The sequence below is a fragment of the Cibotium barometz genome, chromosome 1 (assembly GCF_041138505.1).
Source record: "Cibotium barometz isolate CiBa-2024 chromosome 1, ASM4113850v1, whole genome shotgun sequence".
Classification (NCBI taxonomy): Eukaryota; Viridiplantae; Streptophyta; class Polypodiopsida; order Cyatheales; family Cibotiaceae; genus Cibotium; species Cibotium barometz.
Genome location: NC_141046.1, coordinates 33,057,293 through 33,072,318, shown reverse-complemented (window position 1 = coordinate 33,072,318; position 15,026 = coordinate 33,057,293). Strand labels below are relative to the sequence as shown.

General features: G+C 45.1%; 1 protein-coding gene across 1 annotated transcript in view; it reads right to left on the bottom strand.

Moving 5' to 3' along the window:
• Positions 1–352: 352 nt before the first annotated feature.
• LOC147641891 (uncharacterized) overlaps positions 353–15,026 on the bottom strand; it is a 36,131-nt gene continuing 21,457 nt past the window's right edge. The window contains exon 2 of the mRNA XM_086800764.1: positions 353–1,030. Within this exon, the coding sequence (XP_086656890.1) occupies positions 483–1,030 (548 nt within the window). The 3' untranslated portion in view covers positions 353–482. The remainder of the gene's footprint in view (positions 1,031–15,026) is intronic.

The window sequence follows — 15,026 nt, the reverse complement described above, 5'->3', positions numbered from 1 at the left end:
AGGGTTGCGATAATAAATAATGTGCGATCCAATTTTGTGCTTAAACGAAGGCCATTTCAATTGCTCTAAATAGAATTAACAAATTTTCTCGTCTTACCAATGACCGTTGTAGTTTATCCTTATGAACCAACACCGCCCTCCTGCCACCCCACCACCCATAGCATCCTCTGCCTACACAATTCATGGCAAACTCAGTGCACGCTCCACCCCTAGCCATCCTCTGCCTACACTCCACACCTCCTCCATGAAACCCTTGGCACAAAATCTTGACTAAAATCAATTAAATTACAAGAATTAGCTACAGAGTCACATTGGATACCCGTGAGCTCCATAAAGACCAGTACACAATATAGAAGCAAAAAATAATATACTGCATCTGATATTTACACAGCAGATATACCTTCAGAGTTGCAACTATATTTACACAGATCTGAAGGCCAGTTTTACAGCTTTTTCTTACATGCCAGTTGTGGTTTTGTAATCTATATCTTCATCATCAAATTTTTTACATCTGATTCAAGTCTAATCTTCATCTTTTGGTAATCATGCTGGGACCTCTCAAGGGCTTGCGACTCCTCTAGCAACATTCTCCGCCTCTCCTCTGCCTCATCAAGCCTCAATTTGGCATACTTCCAGGCAAAGTCCTCCTCCATCTTCTCACCTTTAACAGATAAGATGTGCTGGAGACTATTCGCATCTCGGCGGGCTGAATCTGCACGTGTTTGAAACATCATCGCTTCAGCTTGTTTCACTTGAATGATGCTGTGTATTTCTTCAATTTCCACCTTCTTTCTGGCTCTTTCATACTGCAAATCTGCTGCTTCTGCCCTCTTGCCCTCTGGTTCCCTGTGAAACACCTGAGCTGCAACCCCTATTTTGTCCAGATCAGCAAGTTTCCTTCCGATAATGGGAGCCCTTTCGGGAATACCGTTTGTAGCATCTGCTACATGGTCAGACACTTCATTTGGCTTCAATGAATTGACCTGTTTCGGGGGACCAGTGCCAGCTCTGTCCAGCTCAGAACTACCCTCTGCAGTTACAAAAGCAGAAAGCAACAGTGTTATAAGACTCTCTCTCTCTCTCTCTCTCTCTCTCTCTCTCTCTCTCTCGGCTGAGTACGGAGCATCCCCTTGGTCACAGGCACTTTTTCAAACTATCACAAACATACATAGTGTGTATACTTTGAATGCAGACCGTCTTCTGCGATTGGCCCTTGAGTCCTCCATGCAGCTTACATGAGAGGGACATAGCAAGTCTTAAAACTCATGGAGCTGGTTCAACTGCCATGGCCTTCAGTCCCCCCCTTCCACTATAGTCTCGACTCTCCTCTTTTAAATCTCTCTAGGCAAGAGATCAACCATCTTATCGTCTCGTCGTGATAGGGCTTCAAATGAGCCACACATGGAAGTCCACATTACAATTCCCTACGAAGCTTCACTTCTACAAAGAGCACGTTTTCAAGAATGGATTCATTGTGAGCCCTAGATATTGTTACGTCCCAACACGGTTAGGGCTAGGGACGTGAACTAACTAGGTTAGGGTTAGGGTTTAGCTAGGGCATGTGGACCTGAAGGGTAGGTTCACGTGGGCTAAGGGCGCTAGCAAGATGAGGTCTAGATTGGCTTAGAGCTTATAATTAATAGCCTAGGGCTAATAATGGCTAAAAGCTTATAAATAAAGCAAGGGCCGATAATAGCCAAGTTATTGCTATATAAGTGACCTTGGGGACACTTATGAGTTATTGAGGTATCTATACGGTAGACAGGAAGGTTACCAAGGGCGGGCAAGCCCTCATGGCCATGGAGCTGAAAGGTAGCTGGTTTGGCCTAGTGGTATGGGACCTAGTTTGTGGCCATCGGTACCAAGCAAGCTTGCGGTAATCAAACCTCAATCTCGGGGGTAGTTCAAGGTACTAAACCTATGGTTGGGCAGTGAGTCTCTAGCCACAATCTATCACGGTCATGTGATGCGTACAATGTCCGGTCTATGAAACCTTGTTATGGTTTCAGTTCTAGGCCAAATGATCCTTGGGCGTGGTCTATGGAGACCTTACACAGGTACCTTCACAAGCACCATGCCGATTACCATTGACAAGTTGAGAGTATCATCACACCGTCTATGGATTGACTCTAGTAGAGTAGAGGGCATTCCTCAGGAGGCATGGGTATGCAGGGTATGCATGACGAGGGAGGACACTGCAACACGATATGTTCAGATGCCCACCCTACTATGAGATTCGTGGGAGATTTCATTGTCTTTTTCGAGACCGATTTGGCCCTCTCACGCATTATGCAGTATGAGGATCACATATGCTTGGGTTTGTACTTATTGGAGCTTCGTCATCATCAAGAGGTCATGCTCAGATAGCACCTAGGGAGTCAGAGCCAGCAAGATGCTTCCCAGACCTCCATTAAAGATTTCTTCCAACTACGTCCGGCACTTTGTATTAGCCACATGGCTACTTGTAAAACATTTTCATCGACACATGTTCTTAGTATAGAATTTATAGATAGCTCGTTTCTTCTTTCAGTTTTCAGTTTTCTCATAGATCAGTATTTTCATGAAGTTATTGTATTGCTCTTTGGTCTCATAGACCCTTAAGGTCTTTTGAAGATGTTAATCTCTCTCTCTCTCTCTCTCTCTCTCTCTCTCTCTCTCTCTCTCTCTCTCTTTCGAAGACGGTAATCTCTCTCCTAGGGATTAGTGTTAGTTCTTTTTTTGTTATGTTGTCTTTTTCCATGATGAGATTCCATGGACACATTGTACACCTTTTGTCTCATAGACCAGTTGAGTCTTTTGCAAGACGTTAATATATCTTCTTCTTCTTCTTCTTCTTCTTCGTCCTCCTCCTCCTCCTCCTCCTGCTCCTCTCTCTCTCTCTCTCTCTCAATCAGGATGGCAGCAACAGTCAGCAATCCCACAAGACATCTGCGCCTGTAGATCCTCCCGGAAGTAACAGAACATTCTGCACATGCCCATGGCACACCTCAACGTCCTGGAGTTGCCCTCAATCACGCCCAATAGCTGCAATGCACCTGATCTCCAATGGCCCCTGTTTCGTGACATCCCTCCACACGGAAGCTCCAGATCAAGGAGATCCTACAGTGCCATAGAGACACTTTCCATTAGCAGTGAACATGGCAAGCTCCTTGACAGTCATCAACTCACCTATGATGGATATTCTAGATGGATGAGGATGATACGCCACACACATGAGCTTGCAATGATATGGAGATACACATTTCCACATGTATCCAGAAATTCCTATTTTAATCATCATCGTACATGTAGCTAAATGTCTGTTTTCCTTTTCCCTGATTGAGTTATTTCATGGAACTAATGTAACATTTTTTTGGTCTCGCAGACCCTTATTGAGGAGTCTAGGGCACAACAGCAATGGGCTTATTTGTTGTTTTGTATAATTCTAGAAGGCCTTTGACTCAGTCCCCAGATCACATCTTCTTGACCATTTCCAAGAGCCACCTGAGATGATATGGGGAGTAGTGGCATTATATAAGTTTGTGGCCCATAGTGTAGAACAGGATTAGCTACAATAATTATCCGTGATTTCAGGTTATCCAATTCCATGGGAGTTGGAGGTTGAGAGGAGGTTGGGTTTTTTACGACCTTGATTTGGTTTTGATTTCAGCCTCAGTTCCACTGAATTAGTTGTAGGAATAATGGTTGCACATTCAGCTAGTTCCTATGACAGACATATGAGTGGAAAGATTAGATGCGTATGAACCAGATTATGGAGTCAGTTGTGGAAATGTCCTGGGAGGGGAAGTATGTTATGTACCTAATGTCGGGAAAATCAATGTAAAAGGAGTTTTGTATAAGTGCGTGTGAACAACTGCTAAGTGTGTAAGGGTTCTTTGTACATGGGAATAGGCCCCTTAAGGACTTATGTAAGCAATGATGTGTAAAGGTGACACCTTAGTGGACACTTGGCACCTCATCTTGATATTGTTGGAATATATCATCTCTAGAGGGTCTACATACACCTTTTCATGCTTGTACTAGTCATTTTATGAGACCCTGCATTGGCATATTTAGCAGATATTATTTAGGCATTTTTCTACCATTTTTTAAGGCATTTTATAGCATTTTATGCTACTGGACAGTTGCTGGCCTGCTACAGCTGGCCAACCAACTCTCTGGAGGGATATATAAGGGTGCTCACCCTTCCCCTCACTTTTCATCTCGTTCTTGCATATCTGTTGGAGGTCATTGGCTGTAGCAACAGTCTCTTATGCTTGTAAGCACCTACAGGCTTCCCTTGTGCTCATTTTCAGCAATAATCAATTGTTTCAAGCCCTCTACACTTTGTGCTTTGGGCCAACAACCTGTGATGCTTTTTTTTTCATGGTATCAGAGCCAAACGTTGATCTACAAGTAAGGAATTGCTGCATTTTTCTGATTGGAGCAGAGGCTTCATCATTGCTGCGTTTTTTTCTGCATCTGTGATGTTGGACTGCTGCGTTTTTGCTGTTGGAGGCTGAAGCTCTCTTCTAGGTGCTAAGGATAGGGTTCCAAAGAGATTTGCTTTCTCTATTTCTTTTTTCCCACCCTACCTCTCTCTCTTCTTTCTCTCCTCTTGCTGTGCACAGCTTCAAAGGAGGCTATTGGCTGTTTTTTACAGTCCTCTTTCTTAAGAGAAGGTTTCTTGTCGGAGGACATGGCTTCAAGAGACTTCTCTATTGCTAATCCTCCTCCCATTGCTACTCCAGCTCCTTCAATGCCTGGATCCCCTGCTCCCACTCCCCAGGTGGTTCCTCTTCCCAATCTTTCTTCTTTGAGTTTCTCTCATCCAAGTCTTGCTCCCACCCCTACCCATATACCATCCTACAATCCTCCCCAAGTCAGTGACTCCATGAAGCTTACAGCAACCAACTATCATACATGGTCTTTCTACACTCAGCCAGTGTGTGGATGGCTATCTCCATACCTCACTTGGTGGACCCTACTTTGAGAAGCATATTGGATGCTCGGGCTCGTCTTATCATCATCCATTGCATGACTCCATCTATACAAGTACAGTTTGTCTCTACCCAGAGTAATGCTCATCAGATGTGGACAGAGATCCAGAGGAGGTATGGGAGAGTTTCGACAGTGAAGATTGCCAAATTGGAGTCAGATCTGGAGAAGCTTACAATCAATGAGTCAAATAACTTGATTGAGAAGATTGGAGAGTTCACCCGTATCAAGCTGTAGCTTGATGAACGAGAGCACCATCAACATCCCATCCATAAACTTCTTGGTAAATTGCCTACTTCCTTTGATTCTTAAACCTTTGATTCTTTTAAGAATCATATTTATTTCCATGGTCCTCTCCCCCCTTTTGAGGAAGTCATGAGTTATCTCCACGACAAGTGCATGCTTCGTGGAAAAGGCAAGTTGGACTCTACTTTTGTTGCTTCTGACAAGGGCAAAGGCAAAGGCGGAAGGGGAAACAACAACAACAACAACAACAACAACAAAAACAAAAACAAAGGCAAAGGCAAGGGTAAAAAGGATTCAAAGGAGTCCAAGGACAAAAGCAATGAATGTGATTACTGTGGCAGGACAAGATATATTGTGGCTCGCTGCTTTGCTCGTCGTGATGACTCTCGAGCAACCAAAGCCAAGTATAAGGATGCTTCCAAAGCATCTGACAAGGACAACACCAAAGACAAGGGCAAGGACAAAGTTTCAGAGAAGGGATCTGCCAAAGTTGCATACATGGCAGTCATAGATTCATCTACTTCTTCACAGGATTCACTCCTCATGATCACAGCGATGACTTCTCCAGAAGAGGTCAATAACACACCTGAAGCGGTGGAATGGGTTGGTGGTTCTGCCCACATAACCAATCAAGCCCATATCTTGGAGGACTACCAGACTCTCTCTTCTTCAGTTCGTATCAACGACAACTCTTTGCTTCCTGTCACCGGTGTTGGTAATGTTTCTCTAGGTTCCTCTGGCACCTCACATGATGTTTTATATGTACCACGGATTTCCAAAAATCTGTTTTCTGTATACAAAGCTTCTCAAAAGGGACTTGGTGTGTACTTTGATGATGAGGTCATTGACGTGATCGACAGGAAAAGACTCTCTCGGTTGTTGCCAACAGAGTCCATGATGGGGGTCTCTACAAGATCACCAACTTTTCTTCCCAAATCCCTCACACTAACTCACATCTTCATTAGCTTTTCTTCCCCTTAATGGCTTTGGTTTTTGAGGTAGAAACTTCTCTGTGGCATTCTCGCTTCGGTCATGTACCCATTGCTCCCTTATAGAAGTTTCATTCTTAGTAGGTTGTCAACGGACTACCTCAGCTCATGTCTCTTTCACACATCTGCTCATCTTGCATGATGGGCAAGCATCATCGAGATGCATTTCCAGAGGATGCCACTCATCGAACAACCCGAAGACGAGCTTATACATGCAGATCTTGTTGGACCCATGGAGGTTGTCTCTTGGAGGGGCTCGATATTTTCTTCTGGTTGTGGATGATTTCACTCACAAAGTCTGAGTATGTTTTCTAGCTCGCAAGTCAGATGCTTTTGCCAATTTCCGGGCTTGGACCGCGATGGTGGAAAATCATTCTGGGGGTACAATTTCTTTTCTCCGGACTGATAATGGTGGCGAGTTTATACCATTTGATAACTTCTGTCTTTGGTGCATTATCATGTTGAACATGACTGGATCGAGTTGGGACTTCTTCGACTAGCCCACTGTTCTACCAAGGATAATGTGGCTGATCTCTTCACCAAACCACTTCCAAGAGCTACTTTGGAGGTGTTACTTCAACATGCTGATATTGGACCACCCCTCTGGCGCTGAAGAGGAGATGTTAGAATATATCATCTCCAGAGAGTCTACATACACCTTTTCATGCTTGTACTGGTCATTTTATGAGACCCAGCATTGGCATATTTAGCAAATATTATTTCGGCATTTTATAGCATTTTATGCTATTGGACAGCTAGCCGACCAACTCTCTGGATGGATATATAAGGGTGCTCACCCTTCCCCTCACTTTTCATCTCATTCTTGCATACCTGTTGGAGGTCATTGGCTATAGCAACAGTCTCTTATGCTTGTAAGCACTTACGGGCTTCCCTCGTGCCCATTTTCAACAATAATCAACTGTTTCCAGCCTTCTACAATTTGTGCTTTGGGCCTACAACCTGTGATGCTCTTTCTTTCAGACATGTGGTATCTGTGGTGGCACTCTATGGCCACACCTTGTAAGGGAGGTCTCCTATTTAATGGACCGTCGTTATAATGTACAAATATACTTGCAAAGATGTAGTCTCTCCTGCATCCTGCTGTCTAGTTTAAGTTTACCTTCTTTATGCTTCTTGTACTTGCCTCTTGGCATGACCCAATCCCAAGTTCACCTAACCCAAGGGCCTAATCCTTGGGGGTAGTGGCCTAATCCAATAGGGTTAGTGTAACGTACCTAGTGCTAATCCTCGAGATTAGTGTCCTAATCCGACAAGGTTAGGGAGGCCCTAGGATTAGGAGAAAGCAAACTAATACCAACGACTAAGGTTATTATTAATAAATCCATGTGTACTGGCTATTTATAACAATTGAATTATTTATAGCAACAATGGGCACTATATAAGTGAAACATGGGTTATTGTTGTCATAACCTCACTATTGATCAGAGTTCGATGAAGAATCCAGCTACCTATGTGGCAGAGCATAGATTGGCACACCGAAGGACTAGCACGGATCTGTGGGAGTCAAATATTAGCACGTGACTTAGTGATGGTTCGAAGAATAGAGCCTACGGTTGGGGGGTGAGCTAGCCTACACCCCTCTTACGGGGTTTGTACTAATCACTCATGTTTTGCATTTAGGAGATACGTGGGGTTGTGACAATTAGGGGAGCCTTGGTGTTACGTCCCAAGGCTAACCAGGGTTAAGATCTTTAGGCTAGGTTAACCATAGCCTAGAGTAAGGCTTCTTAACACTAATGGAAGCAATGGAGAGCTATGGAGGCTTGAAGACAAACATGGCTATGCCATTTGATGAACATAGAGCAAGAAGTAAGGGGGGGAGAGAGAGAGTGAGAGAGAGAGAGAGAGAGAATGCTCAAAAAGAGATAGATTGCACCAACTCAATGATGTGACTGTGTATTACTTCAATCAAGTACAATGCTTCTTTTATAGGCTTAGAGCCTCTCATATATGACATCATTGCTTAAGTCATTACAAGTATAATATCTAGATATTTTAGTGAACCACTCTAAGAGTGGGTTCACACATACATACACATGTAGCCCTTTTAGAGGTCGTTCACGCAGTTTTATCCTTTTGTACTTGGATAAGACTTTATCTCCAACACTCCTATCCTGGCACACACCTTGGATAAATCTATGCCTATGACATAATTTCACTAGAAGTTGTGTTTGGTTCTGTCCTTGGATGGTAGTCAAGTCACCTTCTATGTAGTAGACCTTTTAAGGACCCATGAGTCTTCATACTGTGCAAAGTTTGCATCTTCTTTGCAAGTTTCTTCTTCTTCCTGTGTGACATTGACCTCTGCTTTCTTGTGAAAGCAATTCTTCTTATTGTAGTTGTTTTGCCCACAATGTTTGCAAGGCTTCTTTGAATAGCAATCCTTCTCTGCACAAAGGGAACACTTTATACCTTTGAAGTTCTTCTTTGTGAAGGAATTGTCCTCCTCCGCTTTGTTCTTAAACTTCCTTTTTTCTTCCTTGAAGAAGGCTATGACCCCTTCCAAGGTAAGATTTGGCAGATTCTTCAATATGGTGATGAGGTTCCCGTAAAGCTCTTCCGACACGAACTTTGATGAGTACTGCAAAGGCCACATCATCTTCAACTTGTAAGTTTAGACCTGCAAGCTGGTTCATTAAGGACTTCATCTTGTTCACATAAGCATCAAAGCTGTCATGTGGTTACATCATAAGACCTTAGAACTCTATCTACAAAGAAACTTTGGAGTTCTTTGCCTGAGTCCCAAAAAGCTTATCCAACTTCTCATAGGCTTTTTTGGAGGTCGGGAGATCTGCAACATGGTGTATAAAATTATCACAGAGGCCAAGGGCTATGAGGCCAAAGGCTCTTTGATCTCTAAGCTTCCATTCTTTCTAAGCTGCATCTTCATTCTCGGACATCTTATCTTTCCCTTCAATGAAAGACTAAAGGCCATCCCTCATGAGACTAAACTTCAGCTCAGTCTACCAAGTGTGGAAACTTTTCCAATTGAATTTTTCAATGAACACGTGGGTAGCCATGATATGCTCTGTGTGTAGGTCAAACTACTGCATTGCTGTGGATGTTGTCTGCAAGGAGTTGCCTTCTTCTCTCCTCTCTCCTCTATTTGCTTTGCTTCAGCTTAACAAGGCGCTGTTGCGCCCGATGCTCTACTGCACCTTGCATTGTAGAAGCTCTGATGATGATGACCGTCTTGTTTCTCCATTGCTGCCTCTCCTGTGTACTCCGTGTGTTGAGTGAGGTTGCTGCTTGAAGGTTTCCAGTGCCCTCGTTTCCAACATTTGGTATCAGAAGCTTTGGTTCTATTTCCCTACCTGCAGCATTTGGAGCTAAGTCGCCCGACGCGGACATGACGGCATGGAGACTGCGGCCACGACCATCTGGACCGCACAACTGAATTTGGGCTTCTGTGGCGAACCGCCAAAAAATTTCTCCGACCGGCCTGATTTTGGGCTTCTCTAGGTAAGCCCCCACCTGACCTCCTCCCTCTTGCCACCCAGGCCCAGGTTCTTGCCCCCAGGTCAGCCACCACCCATTCCCACCACCAAAAGCAGGTGGCACTAGTGGGAGAGGACCACCACTGCTTCTCCCAGCCGGCGGAAGTACTGGGGACAGGACTGCCACAGCCCCTTCCAGACGGCGGATCAGCCCATTTCCGCCCAAGACAGGCTCTGTGCTCCCAGCAAGTGGCCAGTTGAAGCTGTCCACACCTTTGAAGAAATCTTTCAGTGCAAGCTGCAGCAGCAGACAGGTTCTGTGCTGCTGTCCCGACCTTTGAAGTGTTCTTTCAGTGCAAGCTGCAGTTGAAGACAGGTTTTGTGCTGCTGTCCAGACCTTCGAAGAGTTCTCTCAGTGCAAGGTTCAGCACCAAAAAGGTTTCTGAGTGCTACATCAGCTCCCTGCACCAATTTCTCGCTCCTGCAAATACTTGCCAGTACATTCTTTATACCCTACAGTTTGTCGTTTAATCATATACTTGCAGGTACTCCACTACGCAGCCTGTGGATGCATTCAGTGGGCACTATCTGCAGTGTGTTTCGCATTAGTGTGGGACAGGATTCTTTTCTGCAGGATCTTGTTAGAAGTCATCTCCTGTCTTTATCAGACACCAGGGCCTCTGTTGTGGGTGTGCCCGCCCTATATAGGTGTTTTCTCATTTTTCCTCACTCCCCGTATTTTTTCCCTATTTTTCCATGGTGTGGTGGCTGCCCTATGCTAGCAGGATCACACAGACGCTGGCCGACTGCACTCGTGTGCATATGGAGCTGGCCGACTTTTTCTGTTGAGGTCGTGGAGGTTTTTTGGCTGGCCGACTGGAGGAGACCCGGTCGTGAGGCTGGTGGCCTGTTTCTCCACTGGCCAACTGCATATATGGGGCCATATAAAATGGCCCCATGGCCCCCACATCATTGTATCTTTGTTTAGTATTTGGGATCTTGTGTATAGAGAAGAGTTACACGCCTATCTCTCTCCTTCTCTTTTGCTGTCTATTTTCTGCATTGTACTTGCTCTTGTGGTCTCAAATTTGGTTATCATCTCCGCTGCGTATTTTGACATGGTATCGGAGCCCTAGGCTCTTGAAAGATCTTGGGAGTTTTCTGAGCAAGAGGGGGATTGTTGCGTTGCTGATTGGTGGACTGTTAGGGACTGTTCGAGAAGAGAAGTTGTTGGGGTAAAGGCGTTATGCCCACCCTTATAGTGTGTACAAGCCCATAAGTTATAGTACATAGTACACTTAGTACTTTTAATGTACTAAGTGCACTATGTGTACTAGTGCAATATACATGTGTGATAGGGGAGTCACACACTCACTTGATGAGTTGACTTATCCCCACATCTCTCTCTCTCTCTCTCCCTTGCTTCTCTGTGTATGTCTCCCATGAATGACTCTAAACCCTAATTCAGGTTTCTCCCCATCAACTGGTATCAGAGCTAGTTATTTTTCTAGGGTTTTGTCACTGCAGAGAACAGGCGCGTGCTGCATCAGAACTTGTCGCTGGTCGCCTTTCTCTGCCCAGCCAACCAGCGTGGGCTGCCCAACAGCCACGAGGTCTGGCCAGGCTTGCGTGGAAGGAGCAGGTGGAGGAGTTCTATGTGAACCTGTGTTAGCTCAGTGCTGGGCGTGAACGAAAGCAACGGAGCCAGACGGAGCCAAGTGCCGGAGATTCTTGGCCGCATGCGGTCGCTTCCAGGTTCGAGAGGCACATTTAACACGGAAGTCAAAATCGTCACAGAATCGGGCGTCGGAAAACTCCGGCGGCAGCAGCGAGACGTCCATCTTCAGGCGGAGGCTGGTGAACATTCAACTAGTTGGGCGTTCAACTGGCTACTCCGGCGGCAGCAGCGAGACGTCCATCTTGAGAGAGGTCCCCAGCGTGGTGGCGGTCACGTGGAGGTAGCAGGTGGCTCCGCCGTTCTCCATACACTCCAGGGAGCTTGCCGACACGGGTTCCACCAGAAAGACGTCATTGAGCTTCCCCCCCTCCTCTTGCTCAAAGCAATGGGCCACGCCCAGCACTATGTAGTCGTCATCAAGCCAGTCTGGGTCCTCCCCCAGCATAGAGCTTGACGCCTGCAACCGACAGTGTTTTCCCCTCTTGCCCAGCTTGCTTCCCAGGGCGCAGTTCCTCTGCAGAGACGAGATAGAAGACAGAAATGGAGACTTCACGAGAGACGATCCGCCTTGTGATGATGCAGGCGAGCGCCTCCAGCTAACGGCCAAAGGCCTCCTGCTCAGCTGCAGGAGCATCAGCATCTGCATCAATACCCCCCTCCTGCAACAGAAATCAACCTGCAAATCAGAGAAATTCAAAATTTCATAGGTACTTGCCTTTAATTTTTGCGAATTTCTTATCAATTAAATCAATTGAGCAGGTACAGGTGCCCAATTGCTCAATTTTTGAGCAAAATTGGCAAAATTGGGTGACATTGGTCACAATCAGGATAAATTTGCAAGAAATTGGTCAAATCAGGATCAATTTGCAGGAAATTAGATGTCGAAATTTGGGGCTTTTGATGTAATTGTGCAATTAAGCACTCATACATGCTGTATGATGTGAAAAATCGCACATTTGGGCAAAATTGCAGCAAATTGCAGTGCAAATCAAGGGGCTTTTGTGCCGATTTGGTTGATTTGCATGCAGGCAATCGCATTTGATGCTGTGGTTAATGTGCTGATGCCTTACAAGCACTCAATGTGCCTGTAAATCAAGGGGCTTTCATGTATTTGATGTATATGTGGCCAGGGGGAAGCATCGTGAACACTCTGGATGCCTTCATGTGCGCCAGTGTACCATGCATGATCAGAAATTGATCTCAAATCAAGGGGCTTTTCAAGTTCGTATGCTTGTTGAGCTTGGCAAAGCAGCAGGCAAGCCATTTATGCCTTGAATCCTCAAAAATCAGCTTGCAGTCAAGGGGCTTTTGCCCAATTTCTGTTCGGGACTGTTTTATGCAGTGTTCGGGACTGTAAAAGTCTGATTTTCACTCATTTGGACAGCCAGGAGAGCATTTATTGCTATTGTACCTGCTGGTACAGATTTGGCACAGCTTTGTGCATGTTTTGGCATGGTTGTACACTGTTTTGAGTGATCAAAAGGTTCAAATTCAGCTGCTGAACTTGCCGGGACAGGTTTGGTACATCATTGGTGAGCACTCGGTACTGCTGTACAGTACTTTGGAAGGGCAAAAGAGCACATTTAAGGTGCTGTCCAAAATCTGCAGCAACCAGATTTTGGTGTTTTCATCACATAAAGTGGGAGAAAAGTTGCATTCTTGCTTCCGCAGTGGGAGATAAAGCTTGGGAGAACATTTGTGAGCACTTTGTGTGCTTTGGGTGCAGTGTTTGCACATTTTGGGTGCAGTGTTTGCACATTTGTAGGGAGTCAGGCATTGACAGGTTGCATTTTGTTATGGCAACCACAGGTGAGAGCTCTTCATTGCTTCACATCAAGAAGCTTGAAGGCTCCCATAATTATGATATTTGGCAAACCCAGTGCTACAATGTGTTGCTCCAGAAAAAGCAGCACAAGCCTATCAAAGAAAGGGGTGTGATGCCCGCTTCTCTTACTGCTGAAGAGTGGGAAGATATGGATGAGCTGGCAAGATCTACTATCATGTTGTCTGTGTCAGACTCATTACTTTTCAGCATTCGTGAAGAGAAGACAGCTTGGGGAATGTGGCAGAGATTGCAGGACTTGTATGCCCAACAAAGTGCCTCAGGCAAAGTGTATTGGTTGAAGAAACTCATAGGTCTTCAGATGAAGGAAGGGGCTTCTATGACAGCCCATCTCAATGAGTTTAATGGTATTGTCAGCCAAGTCATCAATCAAAAGTTGGCAATGGACGATGAGTTCAAAGCCACTTTTTTGTTATGCACTTTGCCAGAGAGTTGGGACACATTCAGGACAGCCACTAGCAATTCGAATGCTATGCTGTCATATGCAGATGTTGAGGGTGCTCTTCTTCAAGAAGAGATGAACAGGAAAAACAACTCTGTTGGAAAGTCCAATGCAATGAATGCACGTGGGAGATCCCAGCAAAGGGGGAAAAGCCAAGAAAGGGGAAGGAGCAAGTCTCGCTCCAAAAAGGATTTGGAATGCCATTATTGTGGCAAGAAGGGACACATTAAAAAGCAATGCTACAAATGGAAAAATGATCAAAAAGAAAAGGGAAAAGGCAGAGACAAAGAGAAGGATGAAGCCAAAGATGTAAAGCCAAAGGGCAAAAGTGGAGTCAAGATCGAAGAAATCAATGTGTCACATGCAGGTGGCAGTGAGGATGAGGTCCTCTTTACGTCTTCACTTGATGCCCATTCACTTCTTACAGGTGGTCATGGTATGCACTCATGGATCATTGATTCAGGTGCCTCCTTTCATGTCACAGGTTGCAGAGACTTGTTTGTCAGGTACACTGCTGGCAATGAAGGAGTGGTTTATTTGGGTGATAACCATGCATGCAAAATTCTTGGCAGAGGTGACGTGAGGCTTGTATTTTCAGATGGCTCACAGCTTATGCTCCATGATGTCAGGCATGTGCCTGAGATCAAGAAGAATCTGCTTTCTACTGGACAGCTTGATGATGCTGATTATGTTACCACATTTGGTAGTGGAAAGTGGAAAATTAGTAAGGGCTCACTGGTTGTTGCCAGGGGCTCTAAGGTGGACACTCTTTATTTCATGCATGCAGGTGTTTGTCACCATGCTAATGTAAATGCAACCGAGCTGCCGGAAATTTCTATGTGGCATAGCCGGTTGGGACACATGAGTGTCAAGGGAATGGAGCAATTGTCTCGTTTGGGTTACTTGCCTTCTCTAAAGTTTTCAAGTTTTCAGTTTTGTGAGCATTGTATATATGGTAGGCAACTACAGTGCCCCCATAAGAAAGCTCTCGGACAGAAAGATGCTCAGTTAGAGCTTGTGCATACAGATGTATGTGAGATGCCTCAGCTTTCTTTGGGAGGGGCAAAATATTTTGTGTCTTTTATTGATGATGCCACACGCAAGGTGTGGGTCTATCCTCTTCGCTTGAAGAGTGATACATTCTCAGTGTTTCAGAAGTTTGTTGCTCTTGTTGAGAATCAAACTGGCAAAACACTGAAGGCTTTGCGTTCCGACAATGGTGGAGAGTATACGTCCAAACAGTTTCAGGACTTTTGTGATGCTAAAGGCATCAAGAGGGAGCTCTCTACTCCTTATGATCCTCCACAAAACGGGACAGCAGAGAGGATGAACAAGACCATACAGGAGAAGGTCCGTTCTATGTTGTCACATGCTGCATTACCTCATGGTTTTT